Raw genomic sequence first — 19,945 nt, forward strand, 5'->3', positions numbered from 1 at the left:
GTGTGTCCACACTATCTTCCCTCTGCATGTCTGCGTTCAAATTGTCCCTTTTAATAAGGACACAGTCCTATTTGATTAGAGCCCATTCCAATGAATTCTTCTTTACTCGATTGCAAAGGTGTTATCTTCCAATAGGATGACACTGTGGGGTACTTGGGGTTTAGGACCTCCTCGTGTGAAATGCAGGTGGAGGTCCAAATTCAGCCCACCACACTGCAAAAGTTGTAGTAGCTCTGCCCAACATCAAGGACCATTCAGAACCTTCTATGATATTAATTTTCAGGAAACGGACAGCAACACACAAGTCGTCACCATGAGTCTTTGTTGAGCCAAGTTGAATAGACAAGTGGCTTTTTTGGCAGGTATGAAATACGTATGATTTGAAAAGTCGGGGAATTCCAAACGAACCCAACAGTGTGGGCTGGACATTTCATGGTGAAATCTGTGAAACTAGAAGAGTCCGCACAGAAGTCATTAAATAGCAACTGTGCTTTTTAAGTTGCAATGTATACCTTTATGAAATTATACGTATGACATGTGGTTGGTTTTATAAAAGAGAGACTATATATATGTCCACCTATAAGAAGATGGAAAGAAAATATTCTGAAGTACTAACATGGATTCACTCTGATTATTTGGATTGTATGTGTCTTTTTGCTTTTTTCCTTGTGCATTTATGTTCCAAAAATTTCACAACGGCCATATCCTACTTTGCAAATAGAAAATAGTGTTCTTCAACATGAAAATTGGCACAAAGAAGATATTTTTAAAGTAGAAAATGCTAATTTTAAAAATATAACTGTGAAAAAAGTATAAAATTAATACCAATAAAATAAATCATGGATACCTGAAAATGATGGTACCTTTATAAATGGTTTGCCTAAACGGCAGTGATGCTAATTAATTCTCTCACCGTAAAGGTCAGGATAAAAAATGATAGGAATAGAACATAGCATTTGAGGCAGAATTTCAGCCTTTGGGTCTTCCAGAGGTGAGAATGAAAGAGAGGAGGAATTAGAAAGGTTCATGCATTTGTCATTGAAGATCCCATCACTTTTTTTTAACCAACTTATTTTTTTTTTTTAAACATTCTAGCTGAAGTTTTCTTTTGACATTACATTCTACACCTTTAGGGATTAAATTAACGCTCAATTTTTGGAATGTTATTAGGAGAATTACAGATGACTTAAAAATATCACCGGCGAGAAATTAAATCTTTTCCATCTCTATCACAAAATGTAGGCATAAAACTCTCTTCTGCTCTTTAGACAAATTCAGCAACTTTGATTTTGAAGTTGCCTTTAATCATAGGTCTTTAATGTTCCTGAGAATCCGTGTACTTAATGATGGAGGTGGTCCCAAGCAGTCATCAGCTACCTGCTTAGCTGCCTGGCTGTTGATGCCATTTCACTGTGCAATCTCTGTGGCTTTGCTCCTCTGTTCATTTAAAGACTGATCATCTAAGAGCCTGATTAGCCTTTGTCAAAATAACACTAAATATAATACCATAGGAACAGGCCTTTTTGTTTCTTTATCAACGTGATGATTCAGAGGAAGGGGACAAGAAACTCTTAGAGGGGCTTGCTGAGGTCACGGAGGCAGTTTTGCACCCTGTGTCTCTCCTGTGTGGGGTATTAATTGTGCAAGGAATATGCAATATCTGATATTTCATGGTCCTCATGTGCCATATATACCAAAGATAGGCAGATTTGTGTTTTTCCCCTTTTTTTATGATCCACTAGGGAACTGCTTGTGGAGATGCTGGCATTCCAGGAGAGCTAAAAGCCCTGAAACCATTAGAAGTGTTGATATCAGGATGCTACAGCACAAAAAGAAGACAGCACTGTGGAGAAAAATAACTTAAGAGAAGACACATCACCGGGGGATAGACAGTGTTAAGTAGCACCTGCTAACAAGAGCTTTCAAGCCACCATGAGAACAAGATGGATTTACTTTCCTTCCTTTGCAGAATCTCAGCAGCTCCGTGGTAGACAGGGGCCAACAGAAGTCAGATGTTGGGAACGGGGCAAAATTTTAAAGAGGACTTAGGAACAAATACTTTCTCTCTTTTCATAGAGATAACCCATTTAACATCACTCAACAATGGCTCTTGTGGTAAACGCTGTCATTGATGGACAGGTGGGGAGAACATGGCTGCTGGGTCCAGGTCCCTTAGATATGGCCAGTAGGATGCATGGATTATCATTTTCCTTCCGCAGGGAGGGGACTGAGACTTCAATGAGCAATTTCTCCAGTGATATGCAGCTGGTGGGGATGATCAGTGGCTAGCACAGCTCCCTCAAGACCTGACAGCAGTGTGAGTTAGGGGACTTCCCCACTGCCCGTGATGTCAATCATTCTTGGGTCTCAGCTCTTCTCCCCTCCACACTGAGATGGTTGCTTTAGTCTCTGCCTGGCCCTCCAGGCTACGAGCCACCAAAGTGGGAGCATTGGGTCCCTTCTGCTTGGGACCCTCGGGCCTAGCCCAGGGCCTGACTCAGCAAAGGCAGACACGAACAGTCCAGGAGTTTGTCGCCTGCCCTGACTGAGTCTGGGTACCTAACTCTATACCTGTGACTTTTTCTGCTGACAGCTTTGCACATTGGTAAATGTACCTAATTTCCATTTCACTTTAAAAACTAATCTTGACTTCTCAGCCTGCGGGGACACCGCAGTCCTTTAACTAGAGAAGGTTTCCTGGGCAGTAGCCATGAGAGGCTGATAGCAGGGCTGGGAGAGCCCATTTCACTTCCATCCCTGCGTGGCTTGATTCCAGAGCTGAGAGGGAACGCCTCTGTGAGCCAGGGGCCTCTGTGGGTCCAGTTGTCCCTTGTCCCCTGTGGACCTGGCTGCATGAAGATTCTCTCTTTCTTTCTAGTGTTGCCAAAGCCAGACTCATGTATAAAGCTCTTTCCAATATTTGGTGGCCACATAGGTGAGTCTACTGGGGATATGGGCAAGAAAGGGAGGGGTGTATGGCACCCTAAGAAATTAGGAGATGACCTGGACCCTAACAGCTTCAGAAGCCTCCTTGTTCCCTAACGCTTAGGGGTCTTCAAAAGTGGTGACCCCCTAGTCCAACCATATCTCACCAAATTAAGTATCAAACCAAGTTCTTAGAGTGAATCCAGATTTACCCACTTTAAATGCCAGAGGCATACATTCAGAAAAAATTATTATTAGACTGCAATTTGGGCCCCAAATTTAACCAACTAGAATTTCACATTTCATATTCTTCAACCTCTGGAATGAAAAATAAGTGTCTTTTAATGGGAACTTGTATTTTATCCTAAAGATGGAACAAAGTGTACTGGGCTGAATTATTTCCCAAATAGGCATGATCTGTCTCATGATGATGATGAAACAGGTTTAGGTGAGTTGGCTTCTTACTGACATATGAATAGCACACTGATTTTATGGGTATGGACAACAAAGGTTGGAAGCGAGGCCCTCCACTGAAGCATTCTAGAAGTCGTATTGTAAACACTCTCCAAACCACAACAGGAGTCCTTCAGGCCCAGGCATGGCCCGTGATGGAATGAAAAGGTTTTAATGACTATATTAGAATAATTTTCTGAAAGCTTGGAATTATTGGGTTTCTCCAATCTTTTCCTTACTTCAGGGAGACATGGTAACTAGAGTTGGATTGAGACACACTGAAGTGGAAGGCAGAAGGAAATATCAGTAATTCCGATCCTGTCTATTTCAAATTTTAATATTTATTTATTTGAGACAGTCTCGCTCTTGTTGCCCAGGCTAGAGTGCAATGGCATGACCTTCGCTCAGTGCAACCTCTGCCTCCCAGGTTCCAGCGATTCTCCTGCCCCAGCCTCCAAGGTGGCTGGGATTAAAGGCATTCACCACGCCACCCAGCTCATTTTTTAATTTTTTTTATTTTTAGTAAAGATGGGGTTTCACCATGGTGGCCAGACTGGTCTCAAACACCTGACCCCAGGTGATCCATCCACCTCAGCCTCCCAAAGTGCTGGGATGACAGGCGTGAGCCACCGTGTTCGGCCAAAATTTTAATATTTTGTTCATCATGACTTTTTGCAATACTTTTTATTTGAAAAATATTGCATTAACATATGATTTATTTTGATTACTGAGTGGCTTGGAGCCCTCTTAAATTTTGTGACCGGGGAAATGCCCTGTTTGCCTTACCCAGTGGTGGTTATTTCAAGAACACCGTGATTTTGTAATATACTTCACAAGGAAGAATAGTAGACTGAGAAGTAATCGAGTTTTTTGTTTTCAAAAGAATTTGTTTGTGGGACTGTTAGTGATGTTCGGGATGCCAGCACATTTTCTATTCAAGCCCTGAACTGAAGACCTAGGTATTAATGATGTTGCGCAGCTCCTAACTGTAGCGTACATATGGTCAGACATATCTTTATGTCCATTCTAAGCTCAAAGTACAGAGAGAAATGGATCCAAGTCCAGTTATTCACCTGGAACTTGGTGTGGTCCGTTCAACTAGCAGGGTATTGAATATGAAGGGATTGTTTGTGATTTTGCAACTTAGTGAAAAAAAAAAAAGAAGTCACCCAGCCATGTCTCTGTGCTGAGTCAGACACCTCTCATGTGTCACTAGGCCCTCTCTGAGGACCCCCGTGGGTGGCTGACTCAGCGTGGGCTCTGCAGACTTCAGGCAAGGTGCACAGTAACAGCATGTCATCTCCTGCCCACGTCAATCACCTCCACCTCCACCCCTTGCTTTGGGGCTTCCTCATCAACCCAGGCAGATGCTAGATGCAAGACCTTGCACGGTCCAGATGCGTCGGGAATTGGTGCTCTGTGAAGCACCTTGGATCAATAAGAGATGGCGGCTGGTGGTGTACGGTCCAGCCCTACGGGGCTTAGCGGGTGTTCTCCCCGTGTGCGGAGATGAGAGAGTGTAATAAATAAAGGCACAAGACAAAGAGATAAAGAAAAAACAGCTGGGCCCCGGGGACCACTACTATGGAGATTCAGAGACCGATAGTGGCCCCAAACAGCTGCGCTCGCTGATATTTATTGCATACAACACAAGGGGGCAGGGTAAGGAGGGTGACTCTTCTAAGTGATTGACAAGGTGAAGCAAGTCACGTGATTCCAGGATAGGGGGCCCTTCCCTTTTAGGTACCGAAGCAGAGAGAGAAGGAAGCATAGGTCAGCATTTTCTTCTCTGCACTTATAAGAAAGATCAAAGACTTTAAGACTTTCACTGTTTCTTCTACTGCTATCTACTACGAACTTCAAAGAGGAACCAGGAGTACGGGAGGAGCATGAAAGTGGACAAGGAGTGTGACCACAGAAGCACAGCACCACAGGGAGGGGTTAAGGCCTCCAGATGACTGGCGAGCAGGCCTGGATAATATCCAACCTTCCACAAGAAGCTGGTGGAGCAGAGTGTTCCCTGACTTCTCCAAGGAAAGGAGACTCCCTTTCACGGTCTGCTAAGTAACAGGTGTTCCCAGACACTGGTGTTACCGCTTGACCAAGGAGCCCTCAAGGGGCCCTTATGCTGGTGTAAGGACAGAAGGCTCACCTCTTGCCTTCTAGGTCACTTCTCATAATATCCCTTCAGCACCTGACCCTATGCCCGTCGGTTATTCCTAGGTTATATTAGTAATGCAACAAAGAGTAATATTAAAAGCTAATGATTAATAATGTTTATAATAATGATTGATAATTGTTCATGATCATCTCTATATCTAGTTTGTATTATGACTATTCTTATTCAAACTGTTTTCTTTATTACACTGAAACAGTTTGTGCCTTCAGTCTCTTGCCTAGGCACCTGGGTAGTCCTCCGCCCACATGGTGGATCACTTTTTAGTCTTCTCCCTAGGGCGTCTGTCCTCAGACACAGTTCACACAGCTCTCGGGTCCACATTGCAAGATCAGCATTTAGAATTTTGTGTTTTAAAACTTTTTTAAATTTTAATTTTTGTGGGTACATAGTAGGTGTATATATTTATAGGGGACATGAGACATTTTGATATAGGCATGCAATGTGAAATAAATACATTATGGAGAATGGGGTATCCATTTCCATAAGCATGTATTGAGTTACAAACAATTCAATTACACTCTTTAAGTTGTTTTAAAATGTATAGTTATTATTGACTATCGTCACCCTGTTGTGTTATCAAATGGTAGGTCTTATTTATTCTAACTAGTTTTTGTACCTATTAACCATCCCCACCTCCAGTATTCAGCCATAAAAAAGAATGAGATCTAGTCATTTACAACAACATGGATGGAATTGGAGATTGTTATGTTAAGGGAAATAAGCCAGGTACAGAAAGACAAACATTGTGTATTCTTACTTGTCAGGTCTAAAAATCAAAACAATTGAACTCGTAGACATAGAGTAGAAGGATGGTTACCCTCCAAGTCTGGGAGGATCAGCATTTGGTTTTACCTCTCAATGGCCAGTCTGATGAAGAATCTTCATAGCAGCTGCCTCTCCACTCCCCACCTTCCCATCCTCTCTCTTTCACTTCTGGCACTGCCTTCTCTAATAAAACCATAGTGCAACTGGCATCTGCCTCATGCTCTGTTTTCTGGGAAACCCAGACTAATATATATTCTTCACTACTTTCCTGCAGACCTTGGTGCAACAGAACTGTCAGGAAAATTTATTTCAAAAAATTGTACCTTTAAACACCTCCCCTGCCTTTTTATGGATACTGGGAACGTATGAGATTATCAGAGGAAACATTTAAAGGCACAAGGATCTTCATATACCCATTTGTTATTTAGGTCACCTTTAATTGGGGTTTTATTAAATTCTGAAGTGTTCTACTTTTATTCATGAACACTGCCAAGAATGGAAACCTCACTTTCTAAGGCTGCGTGAGTTGCTTGGCACGTGTTTAAGAACCCAGAGCATCTCACCTGCCTCCCTGGGTCCTCCTATGACTCCTCCTCAGAGTCCCAGCACATGCACCACCTGCCTGGCACAGGGCTGAGGATGCAGGCTGTGATTTTGGGTTCTTATGTTGAGCCTTAGATGGGCATGTAGCATGTTCTAATAGTGAAATAAGGACAATATTGAAGGAAGTCATTGTGAGGGAAATGTGTCTTTTGTTTGGAAGAGCCAAGTGGTATTACTACTTGTGATCGTGAAGGTCAATCCGAGTGGAATACACTGACCCACAGAGGGCCACCTGCTTTTGTGGAGGTATCTGGGGATAACAATAGGGACATTGCTCTAACATGTTTAAAGAGGGAGGGCCAGTGTCCCTGATGATGTGGACAGACACAGAGCTGACGTGAGCACCAGGGATGCTGATTTCAGATGGTTGAAGGAGGAAGGGGCTGTCCTCCTTCTAGACTCTTCAGTGAGCATCCAGGAAGATGCCACGTCTGCATGGGGACAAGGTGTTGTGGAGGGTCCCAAACAGGAGCATTTTATGAAAGTGAAGTCATTAGGGTGGGTGTTGGGCTGGAGATGATCAGGAGAAGAATGAGAACATCTGAACTGAGTATTGTGATGTAGACTGCAAGACTCATGGCGGCGTTCTCCTGGGAGTGGAATTATTAGACAATCGAATGGATTTGGTTTTGCTGTGGTTGAAGTTGATACTGACTTTTTCCTCTACTACCACCCTACTAACCCCTTCCCCAGAAGAAAAGATAAGCAAAATCCCACATGTATCAACCTCTGCTCTTCTTAGCAGTCATAACTGACTCACTCTCTAGATCCCTTGGAAAACATTGAAGAAAATATCTGCTGACTAATTCGCAGATATCTGAATGCCACATTCATGAGCTCTCAAATACTCTAGTGCTTAGTTCTCTAGATAATTCCAATAGCATATTTTCTACACCTGCATTAAGTTGGTCATTGTGGCTATGCATATTTGTTTAGGGAGAACTTGTACTGCCTTCTGCATATCCTAACATATTAAGTTATATTGATATCTAAACTGAATGACATATTGGTGGTATTCATGATACCATTGGATCATTTCTGAAATTCCTAAGAAAGAGCTCAGGATTCCAGAATCTCATATCAGGGTTTGCTCTGAAGCCAATTTATTGTGCCCTGTTTCTTGAATACTTGATTTCATTTATTAGTTCAATTATAATAAATGATACTTTTGAACTATGACTACTTCTGTTCAGTGGGCAACATATGTTCTTAGGATGGTGAACTTGTAGTTGGAGCTCATTTAGAACAGAGATAAGAGATCACATCTTCTCCTATTTGGGAATGAGAGTGGGGTGGATAGAAAAGGCAGCCCCTTCCTGAAGATGCTAACTTCTATCACCTCATGAAAAAGAATCTTTTCCCTAGTGGTTGCTTAGAGAATGACCTACCTCCATCTGTCTGTTCATTTGACCATCCACCCATCTACCCATCCATCCACCCATTTATCTACTCATCTATTCATCTATCCGTCCACCCACCCACCCACCCATTCATTCATCCACCCACTCATCTATCCATCCACCCGTTCATCCGTCCATCCATCCATCCATCCACCCACCCACCCACCCACCACCCACCCATTCATCCACCCACCCACCCACCCATCCACCCATTCACCCACCCACCCACCCACCCATCCACCACCCACCCACCCATCCACCCATTCATCCACCCACCACCCACCCATCCACCCACCCACCACCCATCCACCCATTCATCCACCCACCCACCATCCACCCATTCATCCACCCACCCACCCATTCATCCACCTATCCATTCATCTACCCATCCATTCATTCTTTCAACTACTCATCCATTCATCTATCCATCCACACATCTGTCTGCTATTTATTTTAGTAGAGCCTAGCTCTGGGTGCTTATGTTATTTAAACATTAACAAAGATCTGATAGCATTTCTGGAATTGAACCCTGGGCTTTTGTTTGACTCTGCTTATGCCTCAAAGCCAAGAGTTCTCAAAACTCCAGCCTGTGGTGTAAATGAAGTCACATTTACCTTCAAACTCAAATCTCACTGCCTCCTAACTCCCCACCTGCTGACAGAGGCCCTCAGGAGAGATGCTGCACACAGTACTGAGAGATGTTTAAGTACAGTGGCTGAAAGGAAGTGTTCCAGAGCCAGCTTCTTGGGGGCTGAATTCTGCCTCTGCCTCTTCCCCACTTTGTGGGCTTGAGCAAATTCCTCTCTGTACCTCAGGATATAATTGGTAAAGTGAGGCTGATGAGGACACTAAGGGCATCTACCCCATCAGGGATGCTGTCAGAACTCAATGAGTTGATGATGCTTGAGTGCCCTTGAAGCCTGGCCCCAGCAGCATGAGCCATGATTACCTGACACCCAGCCTGGTGTAGACTCTCTCCACTATAAGTTCAGTGAAACTGTGACTGCCTGGCATTGTAAAGACCAGACCCTGGGAATAGGGTAGCTCTTGGAGAATTCCTCCTCTGCCCTCAGACCTGCATTGAAAATGTCAAAAGGTCTCAAAGAATTCTGAAATGAGATACTTTCAATAACGAGTTCTTTTTTGTCAGGATCATTTTCTGATGTGAGACACTGTCTCCTATGACATAAATCACCTTCATTGTGTCTCCATTAAATACAACCTGACATAAAAACCCCATCTTAGAAATCCCAAAAAAATGACTCCTTTTCTCCCCTGTGCACATTTCATTTCGGTTTTCCTCTGGTTTCTAAAAAGTGATCTTTTATGGAACAAGTTATTCATGACATTTGAAAAGTATCCATGTTTAAGGCATTTAAAGACAGTGAGGTTGAGCATGCACCTATTTTGCACTTGCCTTCCATTTAATTTGACTTTATTCTACTCTAAAACACTATTCTTTTATTCCGTGAAATTTTCTTTTATTTGAGGCATCTATGAATTATGCAGGGAAAGATACTGGATTTGAATGCCAGAGTTTAATCACCTGAGGCTGCTGTTGCATCTCGGATTTGGTCCAACTCAATAGTAGTCAGATTTCCACCCAGTGCAGCAAACGTACGAGCCTTGTGTTTAAAAAGAGGAGGCATCAACATAAGGACAGACAAAAAGAAGCAGGCATTTTCACTTGCAAATCTACTATATTTAAGAAATGGTCTACCTGATTTAAATCATTTCACATTGACTCAGATGGAGGGTGAACAGAGTTGGTAATAAGTGGGAAGCTTTACTTTACTTCTTTATGGAATTATCGTCTGCATAAGGCAATAAGCAAATGTGAGGATGGTTTACTTTATTAATATAAATCTTGATCATTTACTCTATTTATTTATACTTCTTAGACTCTGAAAGCAAGGTTTTCCCGGATGATCAATTTACCATTAATTAAGGGTTGACAAATGACCTGAGAATTTCTTATGATAATGTTGAATGCCAAAGGGAACTGATTGTTATTTTTCTGATACTGTTTTTAGGCTAAAGACCTGGACCCAAATATGAATGTTGAGGGTACCTTATCCCCTAGTCACCCGTCATGGTTTTCTCCTTGTTCAGTGTTCTGCTGTTTTTTTCTAGGATCCCATTCAGATAGTGTCATCACAGTAGCAATTCCTGAGGGCAAGGAAGTCCAGGCTCCAGTCTTTACTCTGTCACTCATTAGCTGCATGATCTAGGGCAAGTCATGCTCCTTCTACCTCCCTCATTTTCTTCCCCTGAAAGTTAGAGACTTGGCCAGGCGCAGTGACTCACGCCTATAATCCCAGCACTTTCAGAGGCTGAGATGGGTGGATCACGGGGTCAGGAGCCTGGCCAACACGGTGAAACCCCGTCTCTACTAAAAATACAAAAATTAGCTGTGAGTGGTGGCATGTGCCTGTAATCCTAGCTACTCTGTAGGCCAAGGTAGGAGAATCGCTTGAACCTGGGAGGTAGAGGTTTCAGTGAGCTGAGATCCAGCCACTGCACTCCAGCCTGGGACAGAGTGAGACTCCGTCTCAGAAAAAAAAAAAAAAAGTTAGAGACTTTATAAGCTTTTCAGTCCTTTTCAACTCAAAGCATACTTTTTGATAACAACCAAAAAATGAGATTGACAAAATGCTTCTCTCTCCATCAACTAGAATCACGTTAAGCTTTGAGAAAACACCCTTTCTGTTTACATGTGTGGTGCATTTCACACAGCTCCCCAGACTTCACACCCAGAGAATCTTGCCCAAAGAGTTAAGTCTAACCTTAAAAGACTTCATACTTCTAGTTAACCTGGTAAAATGAAAATGCACAAGATAGGCATAAGCAATGGCAGAAAAAAAATAGATTTTAAGTAGGAGGAAACATAAGAGTTTCTTAGTTGATTAAAATTTATTTAAAAAGAAGACATTGGGCCAGGCGCAGTAGCTCATGCCTGTAATCCCAGCACTTTGGGAGGCTGAGGCAGGTGGATTACGACGTCAGGAGATCGAGACTATCCTGGCTAACACGGTGAAACCCCGTCTCTATTAAAAACACAAAAAATTAGCCAGGTGTGGTGGTGGGTGCCTGTAGTCCCAGCTACTCGGGAGGCCGAGGGAGGAGAATGGTGTGAATCTGGGGGGTGAAGGTTGCAGTGAGCCGAGATTTTGCACCACTGCACTCCAGCCTGGGTGACAGAGAGAGACTCCGTCTCAAAAAATAAAAATAAAAAAGACATTGGACATGGTGACTGGAATGAAAACACAGCAGCCTAATGACCGATATTAACAAAAGTAACAATGCTGATCTTATAGCTGATACAGAACATTGGCTGTTGCCTTCATATTTTCAGTGAAGTTATGCTTGATCTCCCTCCTGGTTTTTCTTGTTACTGGTGACCTGCATTCCTAGAGCAGTGGATGTGGATGAGGGGGTCGGTCTGTGCAGCTTCAGTACATCCTTGCTTGGTGGATCCATTCCTGGTCTCACTAGCACCGTGCTTTAGCCATCTGAGCTAAAGTAACACAGAACTTGGTATAAGGCAACAGACGTTTGGAACTATAAAAGAGACAAAAGTAATCCCGAGTATATCTGATAACAATTTCTTTTTTCTTTTCTTTTTTGCCTTTAGCGACAAGGTGCTGGGGCAACCAATGGAAAAGACAAGACATCTGGTGAAAATGGTAAGAGGACATGAATAGTCCAAGTTCTTTCTCTTTTGCCATCTGCAGCCCTGGGTGCGCAGCAGGTGTGGATCATGCATCCCATCCCAATCAGCTTACTATATGTGTCTGTGCTTCAGCTTACAGTGGATTTTAGCAATTCACAGTGAGCACTGAGGTCTGGTTTTACGAAGAAAACTGAGCTAGCTAAATGCCGTGATAAGAAGTTTCCCTCCCATAGGAGGACTCCCATTTTGGGCGTCGTGGTAATTACAATGCAAATATAGTTCTCTGCTTTCTTCATTAGGGTGGGTGAGAATCATCCAAGTTGTTATGAGGATAAAATGAGATCAAATGAGATAAGTGATTTGAAAACTGTGAAGTACGCAACTTCTGAAATTATGTTTTGAAAGTTGCTTCAGCCCTCTGGAGCACACAGAATGCGGTGCTGGTCCACTGGAAGCTGCTGAGTCAGTGACTGTCACTGCAGCGATTCACCAGCAAATAAAAATGATAGCGGTGACAGGAACATTGCATCCTGCCTCTCCATGGGCCCGTCTCAACCATGGTCCTAAACTGTAGGAATGATCATCATATTTTTATGGATCAGGAAACGGACGCTTGGCATTGGGGTGAGATTTAGCTAGAAATGGGAAGTCCATGGATCCTGAAGGAAATAGAGCCAGTTGGAACCCCAGGTCCCTAACTTTAGCAATTGACATAAGAACAAGCATAATAATAAAAAATACCCAGTGGTGTGCACCAAGGGCCACAGCATAGTTCCAGTGAGGTGAGACTCTGGATGTTCTTCCTTTCTGTTACCTCAAGATGAACTCTCCTTTTACGGAAAATGACTCTTGCTTCCAACTGGGTGAAACTGATGCTGGTGTCCACCAATCAGATTGTGGATAATGCCAATCTCAAATACCAGCTGTTAAAATTCCCTGGGGCCTGACAACCCCTTTGGAGTCTCTGTGGTGGGTCTGAGCTGAGCAAGACTCAAGTACAAGAATGTTGGTCTGCGTCTGCAGGCTGCCAACGTACCCACCCATTTAGGGCAGTCCTGTCGGGCAGGGTGAGTGCAGTGTCCCCTGGGTAAAGGGGTCATCATATCAGTAAGTAGAGAGGTGGGGACTCCACAATGTCCTAATTGGAGCGAGGGGGCTGGGAGAGGAAGGAAACAAGGTTTTCCATGAGGCTGATGGCTCTTCCTTTGCTGCCCAGGGCTTTCCCTGTCTCCTGTGTGTGAGTTGGGGTAGGTGTGTGGGGTCCTGGCAAGGAAGGCAGGAAGCAGAGGAGGGAGCAAAGGATGAGGCTTAAAAGGGAGGAGCAATAATGTAGTTGCCTATATGAGGAAGGACCCACTGCCTGCCATAGGGGAGCACAGGGCGCTGTGAGCCTCCACTGATTTTCCCAGCTCATACATTCATAGCCATCTGTTCATGCAAGTTCCTTTCCACTGAACCTGACAACCTTAGAATTAGAGTTTTACAGTCAAAAGACTTCTCAGAGATCCTCTATTATAGTGATTCTTTTTTTTGAGATGGAGTTTCGCTCTTGTCGCCCAGGCTGGAGTGCAATGGGATGATCGCGGCTCACTGCAACCTCCGCCTCCTGGGTTCAAGTGATTCTTCTGCCTCAGCCTCCTGAGTAGCTGGAATTACAGGCACCCACCACCATGCCTGGCTAATTTTTGTATTTTTAGTAGAGACAGGGTTTCACCATGTTGGCCAGGCTGGTCTCGAACTCCTGAACTCAGCTGATCCACCCGCCTTGGCCTCCCAAGTGCTGGGATTACAGGTGTGAGCCACGACCTCAGCCAACATTTTTGTCCTCACAACTTCTTTCCATTTTAAAGAATTCTTGAGGACCCCAAAGAACTTTATGTTGGTGATACCTATTGATGTTTGTCATGCTGGAGCCCTACTGACTCCAATATAGATGGCTCTGAAGAACAGACCTGGAGCCAGTGAACAAGACATAGGATTTATTGAGGGGAGTTACCTTATACGGCAGTCCAGTGGTGATGGGCTGGATAAAAGAACCACAACTGCCTGTAACAAGCTTGCAGTTTACACAACATGTTCACTTAGCACCCTCCCTCTAGCAACTTCTACTTGGCAATCTACATTCATTCCAAAACAAAGGTCCCCAATTCCTGTACGGCCTGCATCCCATGGGATGGGATGGGAATTCAGATGTTCCTCACAGATAAGAATGAATCTCTAGATTGGCCACTCCCAGATTCCTTAGCTCGGAACTCAACTTTAAGCACACATTCTTCTTAGACCATAGGGTCATTCTCAGGGTATGCTTAAGTTAGGCTATTGATATCAGGTGTATCCGCCATATACTATCTCCTATGTTAGAAATTAAAATGGGGCCGGGCGCGGTGGCTCAAGCCTGTAATCCCAGCACTTTGGGAGGCCGAGACGGGCGGATCACGAGGTCAGGAGATCGAGACCATCCTGGCTAACACGGTGAAACCCCATCTCTACTAAAAAAATACAAAAAAACTAGCCGGGCGAGGTGGCGGGCGCCTGTAGTCCCAGCTACTTGGGAGGCTGAGGCAGGAGAATGGCGTAAACCCGGGAGGCGGAGCTTGCAGTGAGCTGAGATCCGGCCACTGCACTCCAGTCCGGGCCACAGAGCGAGACTCCGCCTCAAAAAAAAAAAAAAAAAAAAAAAAAAAGAAATTAAAATGGAGACAGTTTTCAATGGTTTTCTTATTAATTTATTAAAAATAAAATAATAAACCTACTACATGTTAATGTAAGTAACATTTTAAAAAATGAAAAGTCATTATATTTTCCAAAATGGAAAAGGATATTTAGTAAAAAGTGGCAATTTTACATTTCTCCAATGCTCTTTAAAGTCTGGCTTGACAGAGGACAGCTGGATTTCCATACTGGCTTCTGCATTCAACCTGTTATATCACATGATGTATAGCCTACGGAAAATTCCTCTGCTTACTTGGGAGAGTACGAGATTTAAAAAAGCAAATGATATCCTTTAAGATCAAACTCTTACCTTTGATGATAATAGTATCTTTTATAAGACCAAAAATGTTTTTGATCTTTTGGGCTCCCTTCAAGGATGTAGGCACCCCCCCAGGGTACCTGGTTCACACTTCGAGAACTACTGCTCAGCGTGTCTCATGTCATGCCTTGAGGAGCCTGAAGACCAGGCACATGGTGATGAAGCCAGGACTAGGTCTTATGTGTTCGATGTCTCTGCCCCTAGGCTTTACGTTGTTATCCTATTGGTTCTTCAAAGCACGCTGACATGCTCAGTGCTTTGCACCAAAGGGAGTTGCCGGCTACTATAGCTGATGCCACTTTCTGCCATTCAAAGACATGGAATTTCTTTTAGCTGAAAACTGGTCCACACCAGTGGAAACTGAGTGATTTTTTTAATGGAGGCATAAAAATTAATTAAATAGAAATATTCCTGATGCTATGAACAAGGCTTTTCATTAGATAATTCTAGATATTAAATGATAGTCCTTTTTGGGTAGAAAAGGGAATCTGAGATTGTTTTACAATTACCAGATAATGGCAATGTATAAATGTAAATTATTATCAACATGCTATAGTTTAATTTCAGCTAAAACTGCCTATATATGATATTTGTTCATGATACTTTATTATAATATAGAGTCTGTGCTTTTGCCTCTAAAAAGGAGCAAAGACAAAAACCGGAACAGCCCAAGAAAGATGAGGGTAAAAACTTCTAGAAGTAATCTAAAGAACATTTTCCTAAAGAATTGAAGTTACTTAATTTTTTTTTTCTTAAATTCCTGATGTGAGAAGATCATCTTGGAATTTCTGTTTTAACCTAGTATTACATTCCATTGAAATTCAAATGGTTTTATTCTGTTATTACAGGTATCTAGGGAGATCTATTATGTTAATGTATATTTCCTATTAATATCAAATGAAGCTGTCTACATGTCTTGAAGGAGCAAGGACCCTTGGGAATTGAAATATGAAGTATTTAAAAAACCATCAAAATGTTATGAGATTTGGATAGTAACACTTAATAATAAAAGGAACATTCTCATTGTATTAATTGTCCATACAAGTCAGGGTGTTCTTAATCCAAATATTATAAATTGAGTTGAGGTCTCCATTGAACACATAAAGCAATAAAGACTGTGGGAGTGAACTACGGGTGCCTTGAAATTATTTGGATCACAAAAGACCCAAGTCAGGCACATTAAAACTTCAGAAGGTATTTAGATTACTGGGCTTTCCTGCCATTTCATTACATGGAATATTATCTTGAGAACACCATTTGCTGGGAACCAAATTTCTCATAAATTCAATATTTATTTTTGTTGTCATCACGGTATTTACTGATGTGAAATATGACCTACCGCATACTCTCTAGAATGTTTCAAAATCCTCCTCATTTTCCCAGGATGTTAGCCTCAGTACACACACTCCACCCCAATATTCCTACTAGAACTAGATTTTGTGGTATCATCTTCAGTAGGAAGACAGGTTTTTCAGAAATATTAGGGTTACAATTTTGTTTTAAATGTAGAAAATAAATGTTTCAGGGCTTGGAGGTTCAGAGATTTTTCATTCCTATGTGAGCAAAGTGCCTTCATCATTTGATTACTTAGGCCACAGATTTTATTTGTTTCTGGAAATAACTTTCTAGTTGAAAGAAACAATAGCTCATAGCTTCCATTATACATCTTTTTGTCTCATAGAAATGGCTAAATTAAATTCAAACATGTTTACACATACAGCCACAACCATCTGAATCTAGATTATTCACCACAAATTAGTAATTTGAACACAACCAAAAGATTTTTTGGGGAAACTCTAACATTGCTGGATTTCTTGATCCATCCCTTGATACTGGTTGTCCAGAGAGACTCCAAGAGTTAATTTTTTTTATTGACATACAAAAGCAGAAAAATACTGGAAGGAGAGTGGCTGCTGGGAGCCTTCCAACCTGAAAAAGAGATTTATGAATAATAAACCTCGTGATGGGGCTTACTTGCAGAGCCTGGAGGCTTACCCAGGCTAAATTGAATTTCTAAAACTGGAATGGATTTCTCTTGACTTAGTGAGCTGTGATGCAGATGCATGTGTTTCCAAAAGGCTCTATTTCTGTGGGTGGAAGGTGTATGAACACACCTGATTTTAAGAAAAGAATCCCCTCACATCCAGGCTGTGGGTAAATGCTACAGATGAAAGTATTATTTTGAACTACCTTTGGGACTCACTGCAGTTGTGTGTGTTTGAGTGTGAGTAGCCTTGCACAAGCTCAGGCTCCATGCTTGAATACCTGTGCCCCTTCTTTGGGAGAGAGACTGTGGCCTAAGAAGTTTCTAGTAGGTGTGGGGATATTCTAGGAGTCCTTAAGACTTAGTTTGATTTGATATGATTATATGATCGCCAAGAATAAATAAGATGAAATGTTAATGTACTGGGTACTTTCCTTTCCCTATTTTAAATAAATCCCAAACCTTAGAAGTTGAAGTGTATCTCACCTTTGGATTTTGAGGAAACACACGTGTACACACACAGAGTCACTTTCTTATTTTACTGCTCTTAAGTAGGTAGAGAGACAGGTCCCAAGAAGGGCTTGCATTTATAGGCAGACAGATGTACATGCTACCATTAAATGGAGTATAATTTTTCAAATACAAAATATAATTCAAAAATTTATTTCCAAAGAAATTTCATCAACCCCTAACCCTGGTCCTTTGTGGCTCCATATCTCCCAGTAGACATTCATCCCCCTCCCACTTGTGTCTGTGTTCTTGGTGCAAGATTATCTTTCAAGACCTATGTGCTGACTGAGGCAGATTTTGCATAGGATATATTTTGTCTATCACCTCTCCTGGGTATGTGGAAGTGTGTGGAGTGAGGCTTCATGTGCAAGGCTGGGCATCAGGTTGGAGTAAGAAGAAACTGGTGTTGAGTCCAGAAACCAAAGATGATGGAGTGATTACTATCATGCCCAAGAGAAGAGGTCAGTTTTGGCAGAAGATGCTGCCTGGCTGATCTTGCTCCTGGGCACAGCGGGGCTGGGATGGAAGGCAAGAGGAAGAAATCCATTCTAGAAAGTCTACAGAGGGAACACGCCCTGCCCCTGCCTGCAGCAGTGACTCAGCTCTGCTCTGCTTCAGATGTGGGTTGTGGTCAGATCAGAGTTTGAGGATGGGTCAGGGTACACGGAAGACAGAGCCTGCAATTCAGAGTTTTGCTGTTCCTGTAGGCCAGTGGGTACAGGTGTCTGGAATCCAGGGGGAGGTGAAGCTTGAGTCCACACTGAGGGTCTAATATGCCAATTCTGCACAAATCTCAATAGTCTACATGGAAACTTACCAAGCCAAGACGAGCCTCTTTGAAAAGGAACAGAGACAACTTTGAGTATCCAGCTGCAACATATGTCAGAAATATGCTGTTTATAACTTTCACAGACAGCACTGGCTGTGAAAAAAGCACCTCCCTAAAGTCATTAATGTCTAAGGTGTGCCATATGTCCCAGGCCAGAAAGCTCTCAATCTGTTTCCTGCTAGGGCAGTGAAACCCTCAGCTGCCTAAAGCTCAGAGTCTACCATAGTGAGAAAGAATGAGTGCTGCTGTGAACACCAGAGGCACATGGGTGGTGGCGCCTTCAAGGTAAAAAATCCAACAGCTCTGGTCTCTTCTGGGGGTTCTTGGCCCTTTATCTTCTTCCTTTTCCATATTTGAAGAAATCAGAAAAAAAATCAAAACAATAATGGCCGATGCTCAAGAGATGGGGTCCTTTGTGCTTTTGGCTCCAAACACTCTAAAGAGTCTCTTCCAGAAGGAAGAAATGGACACACAAAGCTGCTTCTGATGTTGATCCAGATGGGGAAAGAATGACATTGGAATTGCTTATTAAGCCAGGCATTTAAAGCCATCGCAGTCTCCAGACAAACCCAGTCAATGGGTGATATTGCTCAACAAGTGAGCTGATTCTGTCTGAAGGTTACTGTAGGGGTTAGTGCTGAGAGGGAATTTATTAACATCCATCCCAGTTAAAAGAGTGACTTTTTGTTTGTTTTGCCCTACAGAGTGAGCATTATAATAACTTCATTGAGCAAGGAACACCTTGGATAAGTACGGTGCTTCTGATCAGTCTGGGGTGTGAAAGTGCTTGAAGCATTGTGGACAGAAGCGGAGATTCCTACCCACCCCTAGTTGCAATTCTTTACATCTCTATAGATTTGCATAGTTTAAAAAAATGCTCCCCCATGCCGTCTTCCCTTTGATTTCACCATGGCCTTGCAGGTGGGTTGGGAGAGGATCTCAGGCAAAGTTGCTGGTGAGCTCGGAATTGTCCCAAGGTCACATAAATAAGAGGAGGAAAGTTTTGGTCATGTGACCCACAGTCCAAACACACCAGATTGTCTCTATTTACACTTTCTCCTGACTTCCCTCTTGACCAGGGCCTTGTTTGTAAATGGGGAACTTGGATGGGCTGTGGTCTAAGCCCCTTGGAACAGAATAAGGTTAACGGGCTTACATCTCAGCCAAACCAGAAACTATTGTCTCCATAGTACCATTATCTCATCAGTTTAGTTAACTAGCCTTTGGAAAATAGGGCTGATCTCAGACTAAGAATAGAGACAGCCGTGATAATTTTCAAAATTAAAACATCAAAGCAACATGCTCATTTATAGCCTTTTCATATTTCACCTCCCCCTTCCTCACCCTTTCTCTTTCTCTTTTCCTTCCCTTCCTTTCCTTTTTTCTTTTCCTTCCTTCCCTCCCTCTTTCCTTCCTCTCCTCTATCTTTCCCTTCCTTTCCCCTTTCCTCCCCTTCCTCCATCTTTTCTTCCTACCTTTCATCCTTTTCTTCCTTCTTTCTTTTCGAGATTGAGCAGTGGACAGCTTTAGATCGGCTGAAATAGAATTTCACTCCACATCATACAGACAAAGCCTATATACCTTGGTGAAAAA

At 42.7% G+C, this 19,945-nt stretch overlaps 1 protein-coding gene across 1 annotated transcript in view; it reads left to right on the forward strand.

Annotated features, from left to right (window-relative positions):
- Positions 1-19,945, forward strand: part of PCP4 (Purkinje cell protein 4) — a 62,382-nt gene that overhangs the window by 18,910 nt on the left and 23,527 nt on the right. The window contains exon 2 of the mRNA XM_033232514.1: positions 11,960-12,011. Within this exon, the coding sequence (XP_033088405.1) occupies positions 11,960-12,011 (52 nt within the window). The remainder of the gene's footprint in view (positions 1-11,959; positions 12,012-19,945) is intronic.

This window comes from Trachypithecus francoisi, unplaced genomic scaffold (genome assembly GCF_009764315.1).
Source record: "Trachypithecus francoisi isolate TF-2019V2 unplaced genomic scaffold, Tfra_2.0 Lachesis_group14, whole genome shotgun sequence".
Lineage (NCBI taxonomy): Eukaryota > Metazoa > Chordata > Mammalia > Primates > Cercopithecidae > Trachypithecus > Trachypithecus francoisi.